This window comes from Epinephelus moara, chromosome 11, assembly GCF_006386435.1.
Source record: "Epinephelus moara isolate mb chromosome 11, YSFRI_EMoa_1.0, whole genome shotgun sequence".
Classification (NCBI taxonomy): Eukaryota; Metazoa; Chordata; class Actinopteri; order Perciformes; family Serranidae; genus Epinephelus; species Epinephelus moara.
The window spans coordinates 13,582,360-13,602,024 of NC_065516.1; the positions used below are offsets into that span (position 1 = coordinate 13,582,360).

General features: G+C 39.5%; 1 protein-coding gene across 3 annotated transcripts; it reads left to right on the forward strand.

Moving 5' to 3' along the window:
• Positions 1–717: 717 nt before the first annotated feature.
• Positions 718–13,580, forward strand: LOC126397953 (inositol monophosphatase 1-like). 3 transcript variants are annotated; one of them, XM_050057052.1, is made up of 9 exons: positions 718–830; positions 1,107–1,228; positions 3,571–3,704; positions 5,558–5,662; positions 5,915–5,960; positions 6,170–6,278; positions 6,501–6,609; positions 8,280–8,431; positions 10,954–13,580. In XM_050057052.1, the coding sequence occupies exons 2-9, from the start codon at positions 1,166–1,168 to the stop codon at positions 11,073–11,075; spliced, it is 840 nt and encodes a 279-aa protein (XP_049913009.1). In that variant the 5' UTR covers positions 718–830; positions 1,107–1,165; the 3' UTR covers positions 11,076–13,580. The 3 variants fall into 3 exon arrangements, with proteins under 3 accessions (XP_049913009.1, XP_049913010.1, XP_049913011.1); XM_050057053.1 differs by having other exon boundaries at positions 729–778; XM_050057054.1 differs by lacking the exon at positions 718–830 and adding an exon at positions 857–1,010.
• The last annotated feature ends 6,085 nt before the right edge of the window (positions 13,581–19,665 follow it).

A 19,665-nucleotide genomic window follows, 5' to 3' on the forward strand; every position in this document is an offset into this window, starting at 1 on the left:
ATGAGTTGTTATTATGTAGAACAGACCTTTTCACAATAATGTATATCACATTACAGGATTACAATTACTGTGCACATTGCTTTAATGCTGCAGCTGGTAAAGGTGGAGGTAGTTTTACTTTCTTTAAACACTGCTTGGTAGTTTAACCTATACTAATACATCATATTCAGTTGTCAAATAAATGTAGTGGTCTTTAAACTTCAATATTTATCTCCAAAATGTATAGTTGAGTAAAATTAGCCTATAAAGCAACATTAAATGGGAATATTCAAGTAAAGTACAAGTACCTCAAAATTGTACTTTAGTCCAGTACTTGTGTAAATGTAGGCTGCTTAGGTACTTTCCAGCACTGTGTGATGTGACTGTGTGTAATGTGACAGATGAGCAGTGAAATATGCATCCACAGATTTAAGATAGACAAACTTTATTTACCCCTAAAGGAAAATTGTTGTGCAGCTGTTGCTGAACAAAGAGTGGAAGTATAGTGCAAATACAGAATATAACATATTAATAAGCTGCAATAAACTATAACAATATAAAATACACGAGATATGAAAAACTCACGCTTGTGGAAATCATCCATTGTTGCTGCCTCTTCTTTTGACAACAAGGAAAAGTTATCAGTTTCCTGTACAGAGAGAGAAATGACAGCCGTCTAGCCAATGAGAGCGGCGACTTCACATTTTTGACCAATGAGAGTGAGAGTCACCTTAAGTCCCGCCCTCTGCTAAGCTAGCTAAAAGTCAAAACTGTCAAGTCAATCTGTGTGGAGCTGGAGGTGGGTCATTTAGCTCGAGCCCATTGAAACTCTTTCTGTTGTATATTGCAACGTAAGTTAGGAGTCATTATATACCTGGCTACACTGCTTATTCTGTGTTTGTAGCCGTCACTGTTTGTTTTCTTTATACTCAGTGCGAGTTTATTCGCGTAAAAGCTAACTAGCATAGAGAGCTAATTCAGCTAACCTCACAACGCTCTCACCGTTATTAACAGATTTACCTGCTGCTCAGGTAGTTTTTTTAAGCCAGTAGCTCATGGTTTTATAGGTAGGTTAAACATTTTTCTTTGGTTGTGAACGAAACTTCAGTGTCGCTTTTTCCCAACAGGAACTTAAACTGTAACTATCTGGGAATATAAGGTTAATAACTCCTCATCCACAATCAACATGAGTGATGCTTGGCAGGAGTGTATGGATCACTGTGTGGAGGTCACCAAAAAGGCTGGCAAGGTGAGAAAATACTGCTCTTATGGTCTGGAGATCATTGTATTTTATATGGTACGGCAACTTTTGTATCCACTTGTGTGTGCATCACAGCAGTAGTAACTTGCAGGTACATGATACAGTAATTAAAGTCAGTCTAATGATGTCAGTAGTCATGTCAAAGGAGTTATCTACAGCATGGGCCTAAATGGCATTCATTAAGGGGAGTTTGACTGTTTATAACACTTGTTTTCCTCATGAAATATAATTTGCACGTGGGTTTTGAATGCCTGGAATGAAGGCAGGTTTGTCTTTGTACAAAAATGCAGTTTTGTCAAGGTCAAAGCAGACTCAAACACTGAAGAAATTCATTTTGTTAATCACGTCAGAGAGCGGTTAGAAACAGCATGTCACAGAGGCAGACAGGAACTTTATCAAAATGGTTTTAAAGATGAGAAGGTACAAATGAACCTTCTTTTGTATTTCCAGCTAGGTCCACCTAGTTAACATCTATAAATTAAATGAATGACTTTGTGATACAACATTAGAAACAGGACGTAAAGATGAATGATAGGCAGATCTAATAGACTGAAGAAGACCTTTTTTCAGTTCCATCTGTGCTTGCTCTTTTGATAATAGGATTGCCATGTCACAGTAAAGAGCAGTCCACAGCAGCAGCTTTTTTAAAGCCTTCATAGAGCAGTTCAAATATGTTGCTCATCTATCTCCTGGAAAAGATATATTATGTTTCTGTCAACACATCATGATGATTTTTATGTTATCCGCAAGGTGAAGTGTAATCTCTAATGGCAGCCATTCAAATCAAACAAATCTCCTGTTTTGTATATCAAGGTTACTTAAACCTTTTTATTAAACGTTTGCACATTAATTTTACATGAGGTCAGGCATCCAGAAAAAGTTGTCCATAATAAAAACTACACACATTTAACAAGACAGCAAGGTGGCTTAACTTAGAGGGAGAAATGACACAGTTTCCCTCTGAACAGAGCCTTGAACCTGTCCACAAAAGGTGTGAGACACTGATCCAGGTGTTCAGTTTGTCGAGCAGCTGCATTATGAACACTGAAGTTTAGTTCTGGACTCCCATTTCTTTTTTTGTAGTTCTCTGTTGTCGTTTCAAATTTAATTTTCTTCGCAAACTCTGATAACATCTCGCTGCTAATGTTAGCGTCATATGCTGTACGCTGTGAGCATTATTAAAGAATCATGTCACTGCCAGAAAGATGGTCTTTTCATAAATCTGGGCTGTCTATGCAGCATGAAGATGCTAATACTTGTGAAATTGGTGCCACATGACCAGAGGAATCAGAGAAAAGGGGCAGTGGCAATCGCTTTTGCTCAAGAGGTAGGAAATCTAGAATTATTGGACCATTAAACACTCTCGCTGGTGGGTGACATAATGTGAGCTTGTCTGTTTTGACACAGGTAACAATATGGCAGCCAGCTGGTGACAAATCTCCAAAACAGAAACAGTTAGCTAAAATATGTTTCAGAAGAGATTTGAGGAGAGAAGTAGCAAAGAAGATGGAACTGTGATGTTTTCTACCTACGGTTTGTACAAAATGGGCATGATTTCAGAAGAAAGTTACAGTAACCTGTAATAAAAATATGTGAAAGAGTAGTAAAAGCAATAGGTCAACAGGTGTCAGCAAATCCACTTTGATGTCTGCTTGAAAATGTCCCTGACTCTGAAGTGGTTCAGTCACTTACAATTTTGACAAGGAAAGCCATCATGGTGAAGTGGGTCGGTTATGAACGTCCTTCTATTTCTATGTGTAAATCTCAGATCTCTGAGGTTGTGACTTATTGTATCGATGGAAGGACTCATCTTTTGCTGCGTAAATGGAACAAACCATTGGAATCTCTAGGACTTATTACAATCTGAACTTAAATGGATAATATTTTTTTGATTATTATTATGTAAGTACAGTGCCTCTATAAATGTCTTGTTTGTCAATCTAACGCCCAAAGATATTCATTGTAATATGATAAACCCGAGAAAATCAGGAAATCTCCATATTTGAGAGTCTGAAAGCAGAATTTTTGTATATTTTTGCTTTAAAAAAATTACTTTAATTATTAATTAATTATTATAATAGTTGCTAAATACTCTTTCATCGCTTGACTAATCGATCAGTGGACTAATTATTGAAGCTCAAAAAAACAACAACAAAAAAAAAAAACAGTAAAGACTCTGGATCTTACACCTTATCCTCTCTGACCCATCACTGCCACCAGTACGTAACCATAACACATAACACATAACATGTTAGGCTTCATTAAAGCAGCAGATGTAGTCAGTCATCCAAAAAATCCCCTCGCTGAGTTTGTCATTGTGTCTCTGCCAGATGATCCGCGAGGCTCTCCAGAAGGACATCGCCGTCATGCAGAAGAGCTCGCCAGTTGACCTGGTGACCGAGACGGACCAGAAAGTGGAACAGCTCATTATATCCGCCATCAAGGAAAAGTACCCCACTCACAGGTATTTGACCGAAGACACGTGAGAGGTGCTTTATGAGCTGCTTGAAAGCACTGAAGGACATGTGACAGTGTATTTTTATGCAGTCTCTCCAAGTTTGACCCTTATTTTCATATTAGTTTAATTGTTAATTGCTTCTTTGTATTTAATGCTGCGCTTAACTCACTTCACTTTGCTTATTTTGTTTGTGATAGTGACAGTAGTTTTCTATACTTTGTGTTATGAAGCAGGTTCACACTCGTGCTCCTGTCACTAATATTGGCTGAATTTGGAAATACTGATGTCATGAGCCACAAAAAACAGACAAAAATAAATGTTTAGACTCCAAAAATGTTAATATTATATTCATTTGAATTAAAAAAAAATTGTAAATTCAGTTAACTGTAAGTATGAAGGTATTAAAGCTGTTGCAAAGCCTTCTCTACACTACCTGAAATACATTCTGGTGGGGAAAAACCAAACCCTGTATTTGTTTGTTCATGACTGAAGATAATCAGATTTAAAGTCCCCCTTCACTCAAAAATGTCTGACCTTGACTATACTGATTTGTATCAATGCAAAGTTTGTCACTAGCGAGGTGTTTCCACGTCATGTATGTCACTAATACGAAGCCATGTGTAACATGGGAAACACATATATGAGCTAACATTAGCATAGTGAAAGTTTTGACAGCAAACACAGTTGCGTGTGCAGTTTCGGATGAAAACAGGACCCTGTAGCTTCCTTTCACTATCTACCAAAAACTCTGTCGTAGTAGTTGTTATTTTATGTCTCACCACATGACCGCTGTGTCAGCCAGTTAGCCTCAAGCTAACAAGCTAGGCAACAAAATAAACAAATAAAAGATGCTAACTACACTTGCCATTCTGATACGCCTGCTAGTTGCCAATTTTGGCGCACAACGCTTAAGGCTGCAGCCAACTCAGAATTCTGTCAGTCGAATCAGGTGTGGTTGTTCTTCTAAATAGGGTTTAGGAGATTGAACGGAGTTTGACAGTGATGTACATGTAATATAGTAAACAAGCCAAGTTAGCCCTCCAAGCTAATGCATGCTAACTAAGATAATGATAGGACAAAAATGTGCAACATTTTCTGCCGACACGAGATATCAAACAAAAGCCAGAGACTGTATCGTATTAGGTTGCTGTGAGCTGTAAATTCACCACTTCTAAGCAGAAGGCCGAGGACAACACTATCTTAAAGCCTGACTGGGCAAAGCCTGTCTTTCTCTGGTTCATTGCCTCCATTTCAGTCAGACTCACTCTGGGTGATGGGGTCTGCCTGTATCGGAGAGCATCGTGAAAGGGAGGAGTGCTCACTCTGCAGCTATATCAGGGNATGCTCGACTTGAAGAATCTAAAGTCCAGTTCAGACCAAAGATTTGCAACGAGATAAATTGAAACATGCAACTACTTGCAATGCACTGTTCTGCAATGTTCTAAAAACCTGCCAGTTCACACCAATGCAACTAGATGAGACAGCATATCGTCTCTATGCAACAACTCTCTGTACCTCTGTTCTGATTCCAGTTTTTCAGGTTTATTTTGTGGCTGAATATAATTTGTAGCTTCTTAAAATATGAATGGGATGGTGAGGATAGTGATAGTGAGATACTGGCTACAGTTGCATTTGTAGTAGTGATGAAAAGGGCAAAAAACAGAAACAAAATGAGCATCAGATGGACTGTATTTAAAGTAAATACGCCACAATAATATATGCGAGCAGTATCAATTAGTTAGTCAATGAGAATGTGTGTGTTTTGACTTGATGAGTGGACGTCACTACTTTACTTAGTAGCTGAGGTAACAGTTGTATGACACATTAATAAATGTTTATTTTCTGTTTTCTGTCTGAAGCTTCATAGGTGAGGAGTCAGTCGCAGCAGGTGCTCCCAGCGTGCTAACCGACAATCCCACTTGGATCATCGACCCGATCGATGGTACCACCAACTTTGTTCACAGGTGCTGCGTGCGCTTTAATACCGTATGAAACCATTGAGAAGCCTGATCCGGCACTGGATTTGTTTTGTCTTTGTCGCTCCTTATCTATTTTTATCTTTTAATTAGCTTCTCTCCTGGGTTGTCCTCTCTATCAGGGATAATTAGACGACGTAGATGAAACTGAACTGATAATAGAAATTGATTCCTCTGAGCTTAAACCTAAGAGGAGTTCATTAAAGGAATGTTTTTATATCGTAAATGTCTTTTGTGCAGGTTCCCATTCGTGTCTGTATCAATCGGCTTCACCGTGAAGAAAGAGGTAGGCTTTATTGTTTAAGAACCACATGTTTTCTGACACTGTAACATCTTAATTATAAGAAACATTAAGATAATAATTGCCCCGATAACCCGGTGAATTTCTGATGAGTAGTGCTGTAGATTGCTCTTTTCACACAGCTGGTCTATTCTTAGCCCTCCTCACACTCCACTTTCATCACCGCTGTTTTCTGTGCTGCTTCTTGGTGTCAGATAGAGTTTGGGATTGTCTACAGCTGCATCGAGGACAAAATGTACACAGCACGGAAAGGGAAGGGCGCGTTCTGCAACGGAGAGCCCATCAAAGTATCTGGACAAGAAGGTAAATATTGATCATCACATATGGCTGCAGTGTTGCAGTTTTCAACAAATCCACCAGGTGGAAGCAACATCACAGCAGATTCTCTGCTTGTAACAGCTCAACACAGAAACCTAAAACCTCAGACACAGCAGCTGTATGTTACTACCTGTGATTCTGTGTTTTCACAGGAGTAAACAGGCTGTTATCTATTTAATGTATTTTGACTTTGTGTTTTCATCCAAGATATTAGCCAGTCTCTGGTCCTGACAGAAATGGGCTTCAAGAAGGATCCTGAGCAGTTCAAAACAATGCTGGCCAACATCAAGACCATCCTCACCATCCCTGTACATGGGTAAATATACACTTGTACACCAGTTGTAATCCTTAACCATTTCACTCCTGTTTGATTTGGTGACCCCCATGATTAGTGTCTTAGCAAACACTCCTTGCACAGCTACTTAATCGGCAATACAACAGAAAAGCAACCTGAATATCTGTTGTTTAGGTAAAGAAGTCAGTCAGAAATACTTGCAGCTGCAATCTGATTTTATGTCGCACACAATGTAAGTAGTTTTCCTTTAAGTTGAGGTTAAAGGTGTGCGGCCTGTGGCTTTCAGCTCTCTGAGGCTGCTCCTTCTTCTTCCATTATTCCCTTTTTAAAAAAAATTACAAATTATCCACTACTGAAAAGTGCTGACACTTTTCTTGATGAGTGACTGTGGTCGGCGATACCCTCGGTGACCGATCCATTGTGTTTCCTGTGACGGCTTCACAATAAATGTTTCACCAGTTGAACATGCTTTTAATATGAAGCAGCAGTAGGATTTTTTTATTTTCTATTTTTGGGTTGCACTTGCAGTAACGTTACACAGCTCTCATGCAGCTGCAGGGTGTGAGTAGTAAACAATGAGGCTGATATCAGTGAGGTGAAAGTATAGATAGTAACGCTGGTGTTTTTCCCTTGTGTGTGAAGGCAGTTTGAATCCAGTGTTGGAATGGCGGACCCCGCCACTAACAATGATAATTACTATGTTGAGGGCCGCACTGGTAGCCTAATGATTAAGGTGCATACCACATGACCTTTTGCCTGTCCTTTTGCTGTGCCATGTGTAAGAAACAATAGTATTTCTTTTAATAGAAGTACTAAAACTAGAGAGCTTATGGCAGAATGTAAACACCTTATACCATTAAAAAATGGCAACCATAAACACTTCATCATTAATGGCGTTTGATTCCATGTAAATCGTAAGGATTATAAATCTCAACATTCACAAACACACTAGGCTTGGGCGGTGTCTATTTTTCATACCTTCGTGACATATCAATAGAGTACACAACATATGGCAGTGTTTGTTTAAGAAGAAAATGTAGAAGCTGAGCTGCTGGTGGCAGAAGTGAATTTGCAGTGCTTGCTTTCCTTTTGTTAGTATAATAAACTCACAAAATGTCAAGAAAGGAGCTATTCTTGCACCTGTTATTAAATTATTATGCAGAAAAATACAACGGTACACCTTCTGAATTCAAGTGTTTCTATTTCACCAAACAAAGATTAGCCTAATTATCTTGTTAACTCATCGTAGAGCGCACTTCATTCAAACTCGACAGAAACAAAATAAAACTCACCAAAACTATCTTGGTTTAATTTTTCACTGTTCTAACAATCACAACTCTGGTTTGGTCGAAATAAACCCTTAATGCACTGAGTTAGATGTGAAAATATCCTGTTTTCTCCTGCTGTTGCTGGCTGTTTTTAGTAGTCCTGTAATGTTATCCCCACCACTTGCAGTCACTATCTGTCTCTGTTCAGCTGTCTGTTCCACCAGTAGACTGACCTCTGGTGGCACGGGCTGTGCACTACAATACATTGCCTCAGTGCTGCATCTATGTATCAGTTTAATAGAAAGAGGAGTGTTTGTATTTTTGACGGTATTGAAAATCACAGCATTGGAATTCCTACATACCCTGGCATGACGTAACACCGTGATACCGCCCAAGCCTAAAACATCCCATTTCCATCCACAGTATCCGCTCCCCGGGCAGTGCAGCTGTCAACATGTGTCTGGTGGCGTGTGGATCAGCTGATGCTTACTACCACATGGGCATCCACTGCTGGGACATGGCTGGAGGAGCAGCGATTGTTACCGAAGCTGGAGGAGTTATCATGGACATCTCAGGTGAGTCACTGAAGACTTGAACTCTTTTTCTAAACTTTTTCAGAGGCTGCTGAGTCACTGGGTGAAATGAAGGAAACGCACAGCAGGGTGATTGACTCATGGAGAAGCTGCAGGATTGCTGACGGAGATTTCAAGAATAGGCTGCTGTTTTTTCAACAGAAACAGAAGTTATTAATGTTGATGTGCTTTTTTTTTGTTTCTAATTCTCCTCGTTAGTTTTTATCCCTCGTTCTACGCAGAAATTCCTGTAAAAACACAGTCAGAGGTGGAGAGCAGGGCATCTAGTGGTTGTGTTTTTGAAACAGGAAGCAGCAGAGCTTGAGAAAGTTGGTGTTAGATTTGGGCAACACTGCCACTAACACAACAGGTGAGCTTCAGGATGCTGTTTGTCAAGTCAAATTTGCACAGTTAACAATGACAGTGCTAATGAAAATAAGCAGATTCTTAAATTCTTCTAACATGCTTTATTTTTAATATATGTAAGAAGTAATGAGTGGAGTAGTGCGGCTATGTGGTGGAGAAAACTTGGGTCATAACTCTGATCAGCTCTCCTGCTTTAAATCTGATCCCGCAGAGTGGTGAATTTTAAAACGAGTGGTATCATGATCTTGGAAATTCATCGCCCACACCTTCACCCTCTGATTTATAACTGCTCTCCCCCTTGTGACGAGCCTAGTACTTAACAATTGTTCCTCCAAACACAAGCTTCTAAAAATGAATGCATTGTGCTTGTTTTATCGATTGGGTGGTGCAATAAGCCAGATCTATGGAGGATAACATTTCCACTGGCACATAGTTTGTGCTCAACTGTTGCCACAATGATTAGTATTGTTTTATTCTGTCTTTGACACGTAATGAATGCAGTTGTGTTACTTGAGAGTGCAGGAACTCTTTGACTTAAATTACATATTTGCCCTTACATTACCTGGTCAGGCAGTGACATTGTCAGTGAGGTGAAACGACCTTCCAAATGCCACATCGTCATTACCTTTGCTGTGATTAGGCTTGTCACAATAATTTTGTTATCGACTTACTTGGGTCAGCAAAAATTGATCAAGGTCATGTCCAATGTATCGTATGATAATGCTCTTGTGTTTACATGCAGAATAACAGGTAGGATTTGGCAGTATATTGCCTGTTTAGGAAAGATTCCTAATAGACCTGAAACAATTCGATCAATCGATAACTCGCTAAAGCGATTAGTTGATTGACAAAAAATTATTCAGCAACTATATTAATTACGGAATAAGCGTTTTAGCCATTTTTAAGCAAAAAGAAAAAGATTTGGTTGTTTTGTGTGTCTTAAATGTGAAAATTTGATGCTTTTCTTTGTTGCACATGACAACAAACTAGAGAGATTTTGATTTTTGGACTGTTGGTCAAGTAAAACACACCATTTGAAGATGTCACCTTGGGCTCCGGGAGTTGTTCCAGGCATTTTTCACTATATTCTGACATTTTATGGACAAAACGATTAATCAAGGAAATAATTAGCAGATAAAACCATGATGAAAATAATTATTAGTTGCAGCCGTACTCTCTATACCCCCTTATTTTATTTATTTAGGGTATTTTAATTATTTGTTACACATTCCTATTCCAATGTCTGAGTATTCTTAAGAATTAAAAGTTCATTGCTCTTTGCTATTATCATGCTGTAGTATTATCATTGTATCAGTGGTATTAAGTGGCCTTAAATTGACAATATCTTAATCCCAATTATTTCTGGGACACTTGTATCGTCTACCAAAAGTAGTTATCATGACAGGGATAGCTGTGTTTTAACAGTATGAATTCCTATGGATGTTTCAGATTTAAGTGATTGTTGCCGGCGCCAGACCTAGGGGAAATCTGGACCGGCAGCAAAGGTTACACAGGCAAGGGTGCGCTGTGTAGCCAATAAAATAAGAGTCTGTGGACTGTGGATTAATAAGAGAGAGGACCAAAAGTTAGTGTCTTGCTCCAGCCAGTGCTCGTTTAATACTGAGCTGCGCATGAGCAGAGCACATATCTCGAGTCTCCCTAATGGCTCCACAGTGGCGTTACAGTGCCATCTACTGACATATTGTAGGATTGACCTGATGTCAAAACTGTGTAATTTGAGTTAGATTAGTTCAAATATTTAACAAAAAATTAGGGGGTGTCTGTTTCAATAAAAAAATATACATGTAGCATTTTCGACCTACTACATGTGTTTACTGTACAATGACATTTTGAGCAAACTAGAAAAACCCAAATCAATCAGTGCAATTCTTAAATTTTTTTTTACAGTTTCAGGAAATAAGAGAGGTCGTAACAAATCTCGTCTAGTCAGCAATATGATTCAACGAGGGACTCAGATTCTAAAGAAATGTGGATCCAACACTGATAAATGACCTCATCAGGAGCAGTTACTCTGGGGGCATTCAGCTGGTTTATTCAGATTAACACAACACACATCAAATGTTAAGTTAACAGTCTTGCATCAACAAAATGTGAAGTTCAACTTACCTCAGCAATACTCACTTTTCTCTTTCATCCAGGTGGACCGTTTGATCTGATGTCACGGAGGCTGATCATCGCCAGCAGCAAAGCCATAGCAGAGCGCATCGCCAAGGAGATAACAGAGTTTCATGTCGGCAGGGACGACGCAGATGGCCAGTAAATTCTCTATCATCTCATCACCAACTTTACAGTTATTTAATCACAGACTGTTTTGTATTAACAAGTTACGATTCCGTCTTTGCCTTAAGAACCAAACGATAAAGTTACCTCTAAAGAACAATCTAAAGTTTGTCAGCACTTGAGACTTTTAGCCCTCTCTCTGCTTTCTTTATAAGTCACTGTTGTATTTCTGCACTTAGTCATTCACAGATTTAGACTTTTTATTCTGTTGTAACTTGGAAAGAAATGATGTGATTGTGTTAAAGGAATTATGCCTGTGTGTCCAAATTCACACTTGTTTTACTGTATTGTTGTTTAACAATTAGACAGTTTTTATTTGGATTTTTGTTTCTATTTATTTGTGTGGACAATGCAGTCAGAACATGATCACTGACACAGTACCTCCTTACAGCACCATTGGAATATTTTTAGGACAAATGTGTTCAGGTTTTGATTAATAATGTTTTTCCACAAAGGATTTCATCGTAGGTTATTGTATTTATTAAAGACACATTTGTTTACTCGGTTAGAAAGTTAGTTTCAGTGCCATCACTAGATAGTTAAAGGGAACCTATTATGCTCCACTGTATTTTCTGTCATATATATAATGTTACAATTTCGGATGTTCATAGTAAACGTGGCCAAAGTTTAAAATAATTAGGTAAATGTATGTAAAAGTAATCCCTGTGAGCAGAAACCTCAGGCTTCAACATGTTCTGAATATTTGGTTTCCAATGATTTTTCTAGTTTGGCTACAAGATAACGCCAGCTCATGACAGACTACTTTTTATGGTCATCTGCTTCAGGCTCGCTACTGCAAGTGTTTACATTACAGACACTGCTACATGTAGCTACATGCTAACGTCAGGGAAACATATAATCTTGGTTGCTGATTTTGTTAGTTTCTCCCAGATTTTAGATCGTACTCCTGTTGGAACATGTCCGGTTGTTAAGATTTTGGTTTAAAAGCTTTTATTGGTAATTTTTAATGGGAGAACGTGCTGCTATTCATAATCATTCCCAAACTACAAGTAAGCCGCTACATGAAGCTACATGCTAACATCAGGGAAACATGAAATCTTGGTTGATATTGATGTTATTTTTTCACCTGTTTTGGATTTATACTTGTGCGGCAGACCGTATGCCATAGCCTACGCACGTGGCCTATGCTGTTGTTAGCATTTATACTTGTGCAGTGATGTGTCTGTGTCGCTCTGCAGTTACACCTCCAAAACACTAGTCGGCGACTGAGATTTCATGTTAAGTGCTGTAAAGTTTAGTTGATTCAAAACACACCCAAAACACATTAAACATGGCTTAATAGAGACGGTTTCAAACACAAGTACACAAATTGGCTTCACAATAACTCGCAGCATTCTCAGACAAAGCACTTGTCTTTATCTGGACGCATTTCCCCCACCAATACAACATGCTAATGTTATTAACACAGGCCTATGGCATTTTACATTATATAAATTAGCCTAGCAGCTAGCAGACTTTTCCTCTTCTCATATGAAACCAGGGACAACAGCAACATTTAACAAAGGTAAAAATTCGGCTCCATTACAACTCACAAGGTTCACTGACAAAACAACTGTCTTATACTAAACACTCGTTCCAAACAAATATAACATGCTAACATTATTAGCACAAGCCTATGGCATTTTACATTGTATAAATTAGCCTAGCGCTGAGCAGAGATTTTTTCTGCCTGTATGAACCCAGGATAAATCCCTAAGTATACATCACACGCAAGACTTCAAATTATATTTTTGTGGAGGCTCCATTGTCTTCACAATTGATTGTTTCTTAATTGTGATAAAAGCCTCCTTTCTACTGAGGGAAATGGTTTCAGCTTACAAAAATAAGGCAGAAGGTCTGCGTCGCCGCAAGATGTAGTTACATTTCTGAGGAGGTGCATGTCAGGCTACGGCATAGGCTCTGCGCCAACGTAGAGTCTATGTTATAGGTATAGCGTCGATTCAACACATAAGTATAAATTCCGCCTTCTTCCTACTGGAACATGTACGACAGCTTTTATTGGTAAGAAAATGTGGCTTTACTCTGTTGCAATCATTCCCTGGCTGCTATTATGAAATAGAGATGTTGATATATGGAACACCTGGAAATGCTGACCTATCAGAGCAGACTGGGCTTTTTTGGGAGGGGGATTTAAAGAGATGGGCCCCAAAAGGGACATTTAAGACTGAAGAGTGAATGCAGGTGCTCCAGCACAGACAGTATGGGAAACAAAATCCTTTTTGACCATTAAAGCCTGTAAACATGTTCTAATAGAAATACAAGCATGACCCTGAAAATGAGCATAATAGGTCCCCTTAAATACAAGAATATAGACACCAAACAGTGTTTACGGATACCTACTGTACTGTATAACTGTGTCTTTATCAAGTCTGAAATAAAATAATGGAGTTCTTGAAAATGTGCTTAAATGTTTTTTAAATGGGTGGTCTGTAAGGATGTAATAACAAGGAATAAAGAGCCCTATAAATAACTGCTCACGCCCAGCTTCTTTCTGACACACCACAGATGGATAAAATTACGTCATCAGAGCCCTGCAGAGACAGGTGTCAGCATGCATATTCGTGTTGGCTATACTCTAAACTGAAGACAGTCCAAGGCAGCAGAAGTAAAAACCTGAGTGTGAACATTTTTGTAGAAAAATGCTGAATTTCTTTGACTAAATATGGACGTCTCAGTGTCGTGACTCATTCCCACTGAAATTTGTAAATAAACCATCCAAATACCCAAGACAAGAAAAAAACATAATGCAATAAAATCTGCCAAGGCTGCTCCCATGCTCCCTTCTCTTTGAGAAAACAAAAGCTGCCACACCACCCTCTATCTCCAGAAATCTGATATTATCTGGAACTACATTGGAGATTGGAAAACCCTTTGTATTCAATCTCCAGCAAGGCTCCTAAACACCTTCCTGACAGTGTCCTGAATCAGCCGTGTGTTCAAAACATAAATGTCCTTCTTGCTCTGACCTAGAAAAATGATAAACTCTCTTTTCTCTTTATAAAATCTATAAAGTAGGAAATATGAAGAAAGAAAAGTGTCTCTTGTGGCAAGCAGGAAACCAAATAAACAGAAAAAAGGCCTCTGACACTCCATAAAACACTGGAAAAAAACCACACTGACTGCTACCGTTGTGATTTAGTAGAGAGATAAAAGCATTCACAGCCATTACACCATGTAAAATTCTCTGCTGCATTTCCCCTGCCCTTTCAGTCACTGCTGCAGATACTGCACATGCAGAGCGGCGGACTACCCCCCTCCCACCTCCGGGCGGATGTGCTGTATGAAATAGCCTAGAGTTTTGCTCTCCATGGACCGTTGTCTCTGTTTTTTCCAGCTTGTGTTTGCTGATGACTAACAAATGGTTTTAAAACACTTTACTTGAGCAAACCCAGGTCTTCTACTGCTGCGGCCTCCTCCTCAGAAATCAATGGTCCATGTTAGTTTGCAGCAGGGGGTTCAAACGTAATCACCAGTGTAGGGAATGATTTCCAGAGTCAGCCAGCTGAAAGCCAAGTCCTCCTCTGTCAACTCCACCTTTACACCAACACCTGCTCATGTTGTCGGTTCCCCGTCTTTTGATTTTGAATGTTTCTCACTTGTTTACTGAGTTTTAGTCATCAAGTTCTCCTACTTTTATGTCCTCGCTGCTTTTAGGAAGTACCAACCATTGTTCTTTGAAAAGCTGGCAAGACTGTTTTCCTGCTACATCACAAAAATGTTCCCCAGGAGATTTGAGAGTTAGGCTCTGTAGACATTTTTGAACAATGTTAGCTTTCTATCAGTTTTGCTTCTATACCCCAATATGCCTTCTTGTGCTCAGGAATTGACTTCATCTGTAGTCATATCATACATTTGATGCATTTCCTTAATTCGTTTTAGCTACACAAGCAGTGTGGTTAGATCAGTGTCAGTTAAATGGGCTGCCCACCTCTTTGGTCCAAACTGAAATATCTCAGCCACTATAAGATAGTTTGCCATAAATTGGCACTCACATTTATTCACGTTCCTCAGAGGATAAAGCCTACTGACTTTGATGACCCTCTGACTTTTCCAATAGCGCCACCATGAGGTTTTTTTTTGGGTGAAATGCTCAGTCAACCATTCAATTGATTGCCATATAATTTTGTTCACACAGTCATGGTCCACAGAGGATGAGGCTTAAAGACTTTGGTGATTCTATTAGCTATCCTCTATCACCACAAGCAATTTGACATTTTTTGTTTTTATGCCTGGGGCCTTATGTCCAACAATTTTGGGCATTCACGGTCCCCAGCGGATGAATTGGAAAAATTTTGTGATCTCCTGACTTTACATCTAGCACCATAATCAGTTTGCTCCATACTTTTTTGACCAAATACCAATTAACGTTGGTGATCCTCTTACTTTTTCTATATTGTTGCCATGAGGGTGACGTGTTTTTTTGTTTTTGTTTTTGGTGAAATGCCCAAAAAACTATTAACTTGACTGTCATGTAATTTGGTATAGACAATCATAGTCCACAGAGGATGAGGCCTACAGACTTTGGTAATCCCATGGACTATCCTCTACCACCACAGGCAGGTTGACATTTTTTGTTTTTTATTAAATTCCCTCAACACCTACTTGATAGAGTCACATAAAAGTTGGTACAGACATTCATGGTCCTCAGAGGATGAGTCCTACATACTTTGGTGATTCCTTGGGTTATGATCTTGCCCCACTAGCAATTTGACATTTTTGTTTTTTAGTGAATTCCCTCAAAAACTATTGGATAGATATGCATTAAATTTGGTTTAGACATTCATGGTCCCCAGTGGAAGAACTGGAATATTGTGATCTACTGCCTTTTCATCTATTGCCATCATCAGGCCAGAATTACAGTTTGTCAAATACTTAAACTTATGGCATCCCCTGGGTAATCCTCTCGTGCCAGCAGCAGGTTGACATATTTAGTTTTTAGTGAAATGTTTCAACTATTAGCTAGACTGACATTAAACTTGGTTCAGACATTCATGGTCCCCAGTGAATGAATTGTAATAACCTTGGTGATCTCCTGACTTTTCATCTGGCGCCATCATCCACACCTAAACTTTAGTTTGTTCAATACTTTATGACCAAATACTTTCAAAACTAATGGCATTCCCATGCTGGAATTATCATGCTGGCATTAGCAGTGAGCTCAAAGCCCCAGTGTGTCTTATAAATGACTCTATAAGACTTTTAAGGACTCTAGACAGGAAACAACATGTCGGAAGCTCCCTGATCATCTTTCAGGGTGCACCATTGACCTTCAGCAACTCCAGCATCATGGCAGGCCTCAGTTACAGCTGTGATTCCAGGGAACCAAACATCCAAAACATCCGTCATCCTGGATAAATTATTCATAACAGACCTGCCAGGGAGACAGCAGGACTGATGTATTTGTTTTGCTTGTCCTATCACTTCCCTCTGCCTGTCTCCCAACATTTTATAGACTGCCTTATATTTAGTGCACAACAGGGACATCAGGGTGACAACTGCTCTCCTGCTGCTCCCGGTCAAACAAAAACTTTCAACACACCCCCCTCATGGTACCACATGCTGATCTGTTAAGCTCAACAGAGGTCGGTTTGTTTTAGTGGCACAGATCGTGTATCAGGATTTCTAGTGAGTCCAGGATGTTGCAAAGATGACAATTTCCTACTGTTATCACATAGTGATCGATATCAGATGACTAAGTTGTCTGAAGAGAATCATGTAGTATTTCAACATATCGGCATACAATGGTTCATATGATATCTTGCAAATTAACGTCCCTACCTGTACTGTTAGATTTAGGAGGAGATTGTGGTTGGGCGTCTTAACATGGTGTGACAGTGTGACAATGTAACGTGACAATGTGATGTCACCTTCTGAGCTTCAGTATTAAAATAACTCAATGGTAAAATTTGGTTTGACATGGCACACGAACTCCAGTCTCCTGGGTCAAAGTCCTGTGTTTGTTTGACCCATCCAACACCCTGACTTTCGTCCCTATGTGGACTTTGTCGCTTGTCATCATGGATGTATAAAGAGAACTGGATACAGCATTGGAGGCGGAGCCTGGTTCATTCCTATAAAAGTTGCTCAGTGGTGCATAAAGCCAAAAAAGTTTGGCTCTCCAAATATAAAAGTAATCGGCCCAGAGAACAAGTGCTTTAGAGACTTTCACTGGAGCTGCTAACTGCCATCAGCCCAGCGACTGACTTTCAGTTAAGCCCTCCTCTAACTTGAATAGAGATAAAATGATTAAATTGTGCAGCTCTTGTAGACTTTTGAAATGTTATTGGACCAAACTGAACAATTCCTGATAGGGAAACGCAACACATTCTCACTCCCAACTCGTCAAATTCCGACGATCAGTCAGTGGCCTGTAGAATAGAATAGAATAGAATAGAATAGAATAGAAACAACTTTATTGATCCCACGAGGGGCAATTCGTTTGTAGCTTCCCCATCCCACAATGTACAAACAACAAACAACAGCAACAAAAACAACACACTAATCCATGCCAAGCACAGTCCAGTAAAACAGACAAGCACGTCACTGATTGGGCGCATAAGCTACAGTAGGTGTAGATTACTTAATTGGATGAGATTAACTCTTTTTCCCCTTATATTATTTTTTATTCATTTTTATTTATTATATTATTTATGTATTTATTTTATTTTGTTTATTTTTCTTTTATATATTTTTTCTTTTATATTTATTTTTTCTTTCTTTTTTTATTTGTTATTATTTTCTGTGTATAGTTGTGTTTTTTTATACATTTGTGTATGTTCTGCTTACATACACAGGTCATTGTGATTTGGGAGTCAGGCCTCTACTCCTCAGAGTTGATCTCTTAGGAACACCCAAGATAAACTTTTTGTTGCCCTAAGTAGGCACAGTTTCACAGCAGCCCCAAGACTTTAGGTATAGAAAAAAGCAGTATGGTTGGCTTAAAATAACCATGGTTGTTACTAACATAATGTAACATCACGTGCCATATGTCACTAGTTCAGTATACATACTAACACACTATGCTGTTATTTAAATAACTGTAGACTTTGGTTTTACGTGGGACAGGAACAGCAGGTTCTCAGGTGAAAGTCCAGAGTTTGTTTGACCCATTTACCTCCCCTCCCTTCTGCCCTGTGTGGACTTTCTCGCTCTTTATACTACAGTATTTGCCTACAGTGTCAACAAATGCCACTGCCCTTCGCATAGCATACAGCCGCTAAGGGGTACCTCTGTGCAATGGTGTCTGATGCTGACGGGCCACTGACCAAACCTCTGTATTTGACGAGCTGGGAGTGAGACAGGGTTGTGACACGAGTCTCAAATGTATCCACTGATTTGCAGAGTTCTCTTTCCCCATAAGTGGAAGGGGAAAAGTCTTTTTGGGCCCAGTGTCATCACACGATGGACTCATAAGTTGTAGTTACATGGTTTGACTACTATGTGAAATTGGCTTTAAAGCCCAGTGCTGTTCCTGGCTCCTGGATCACAATCATGTCAGTTATAAACAAATGTAAGTGATTTGTTTTCATTTTGTAAGTATATGTATGAACAGTGAAAGAGGACAGCCTGAGCATTTATGCATTGTCACCTATCCTATCTTCACTGGTGCAATAGCAAACAGTCAAAACAGGTTTAGGGTATTTCAGCACACATAAACTTGAGTTATGCAAGGTGTGGCAGTGATGAACATCATGTCTGAACGGGCCCCCGCAAAAAGAAAAAAACCCTGTGTTTCTGCTTTTTTACAAACACAGACAAGACTGAAGGCCAAAACACACCGGCGGCGTCATTGACGCGAGTCAAGTGCCACCCCCAACACACATAAAAAGCGTCGCGCTGCAGGGCGTCAACCGGATTACTATTGCACACTCCAGTCCGCTAGGCTGGGAAGTACAAAATAGCGCTTTTTCAAGGGCGGCGACGCTGGAAAAATAGGACAATAGCGTCGGCACGCGTCTAGCCGCCGCCGGTGTGGGTTTGTAAATAGAAAATAATGGGGGCGGCTGTTTTGACGCGCGTCATACAGCCTTCAGACAATGAAGAAAATAATACATGTTTTGGTGTGAACCTGTAATTAACTGTGTTAAATCTTTACAGTAGCACAAATAATCACTTACAGTTCACCTTGTTTAAGTGCTGCTGACCTTTTTCAAACACTAAAATGAGCCACGTATCACCGTTATCGTCACACTTCATGTTGTAAGCAGGTGAAGAGGCATCGTGTTTTTGAGACATGCGGCGTTTACCACAAATTGAACAATCAGACTTGCAGCAAGGTATGACTTCCTGCGAGGCAACTCTTGGTGTTTTAAGAGAAGTAGCTTGAAGACTTTAGAGCATAGTATTTTGTGCATAATGCATTTGAAGGAGAAAGAGAACCAAAGTATGTCACCCTGGGGCCAAAGCATTGCACATATGCTGTAAAACTCGCAGTGCTGTGATATCCTAGACTCAAGTCGACTTTATTGTACTGTTACAATGGCTACTTTCAACCACTACCATACTATTGTCATTTGATATTTGTACCCTGCAGTAGCTCCTGATACTCT

What these genes read in the sequence shown, in the direction of transcription:
- LOC126397953 (XM_050057052.1), top strand. Translation starts at nt 1,166, where the DNA reads ATGAGTGATGCTTGGCAGGAGTGTATGGATCACTGTGTGGAGGTCACC. An exon ending in ACCACCAACTTTGTTCACAG is followed by an intron (nt 5,663 to 5,914) that starts GTGCTGCGTGCG and finishes TCTTTTGTGCAG; the next exon opens with GTTCCCATTCGTGTCTGTAT. An exon ending in GCTTCACCGTGAAGAAAGAG is followed by an intron (nt 5,961 to 6,169) that starts GTAGGCTTTATT and finishes TCTTGGTGTCAG; the next exon opens with ATAGAGTTTGGGATTGTCTA.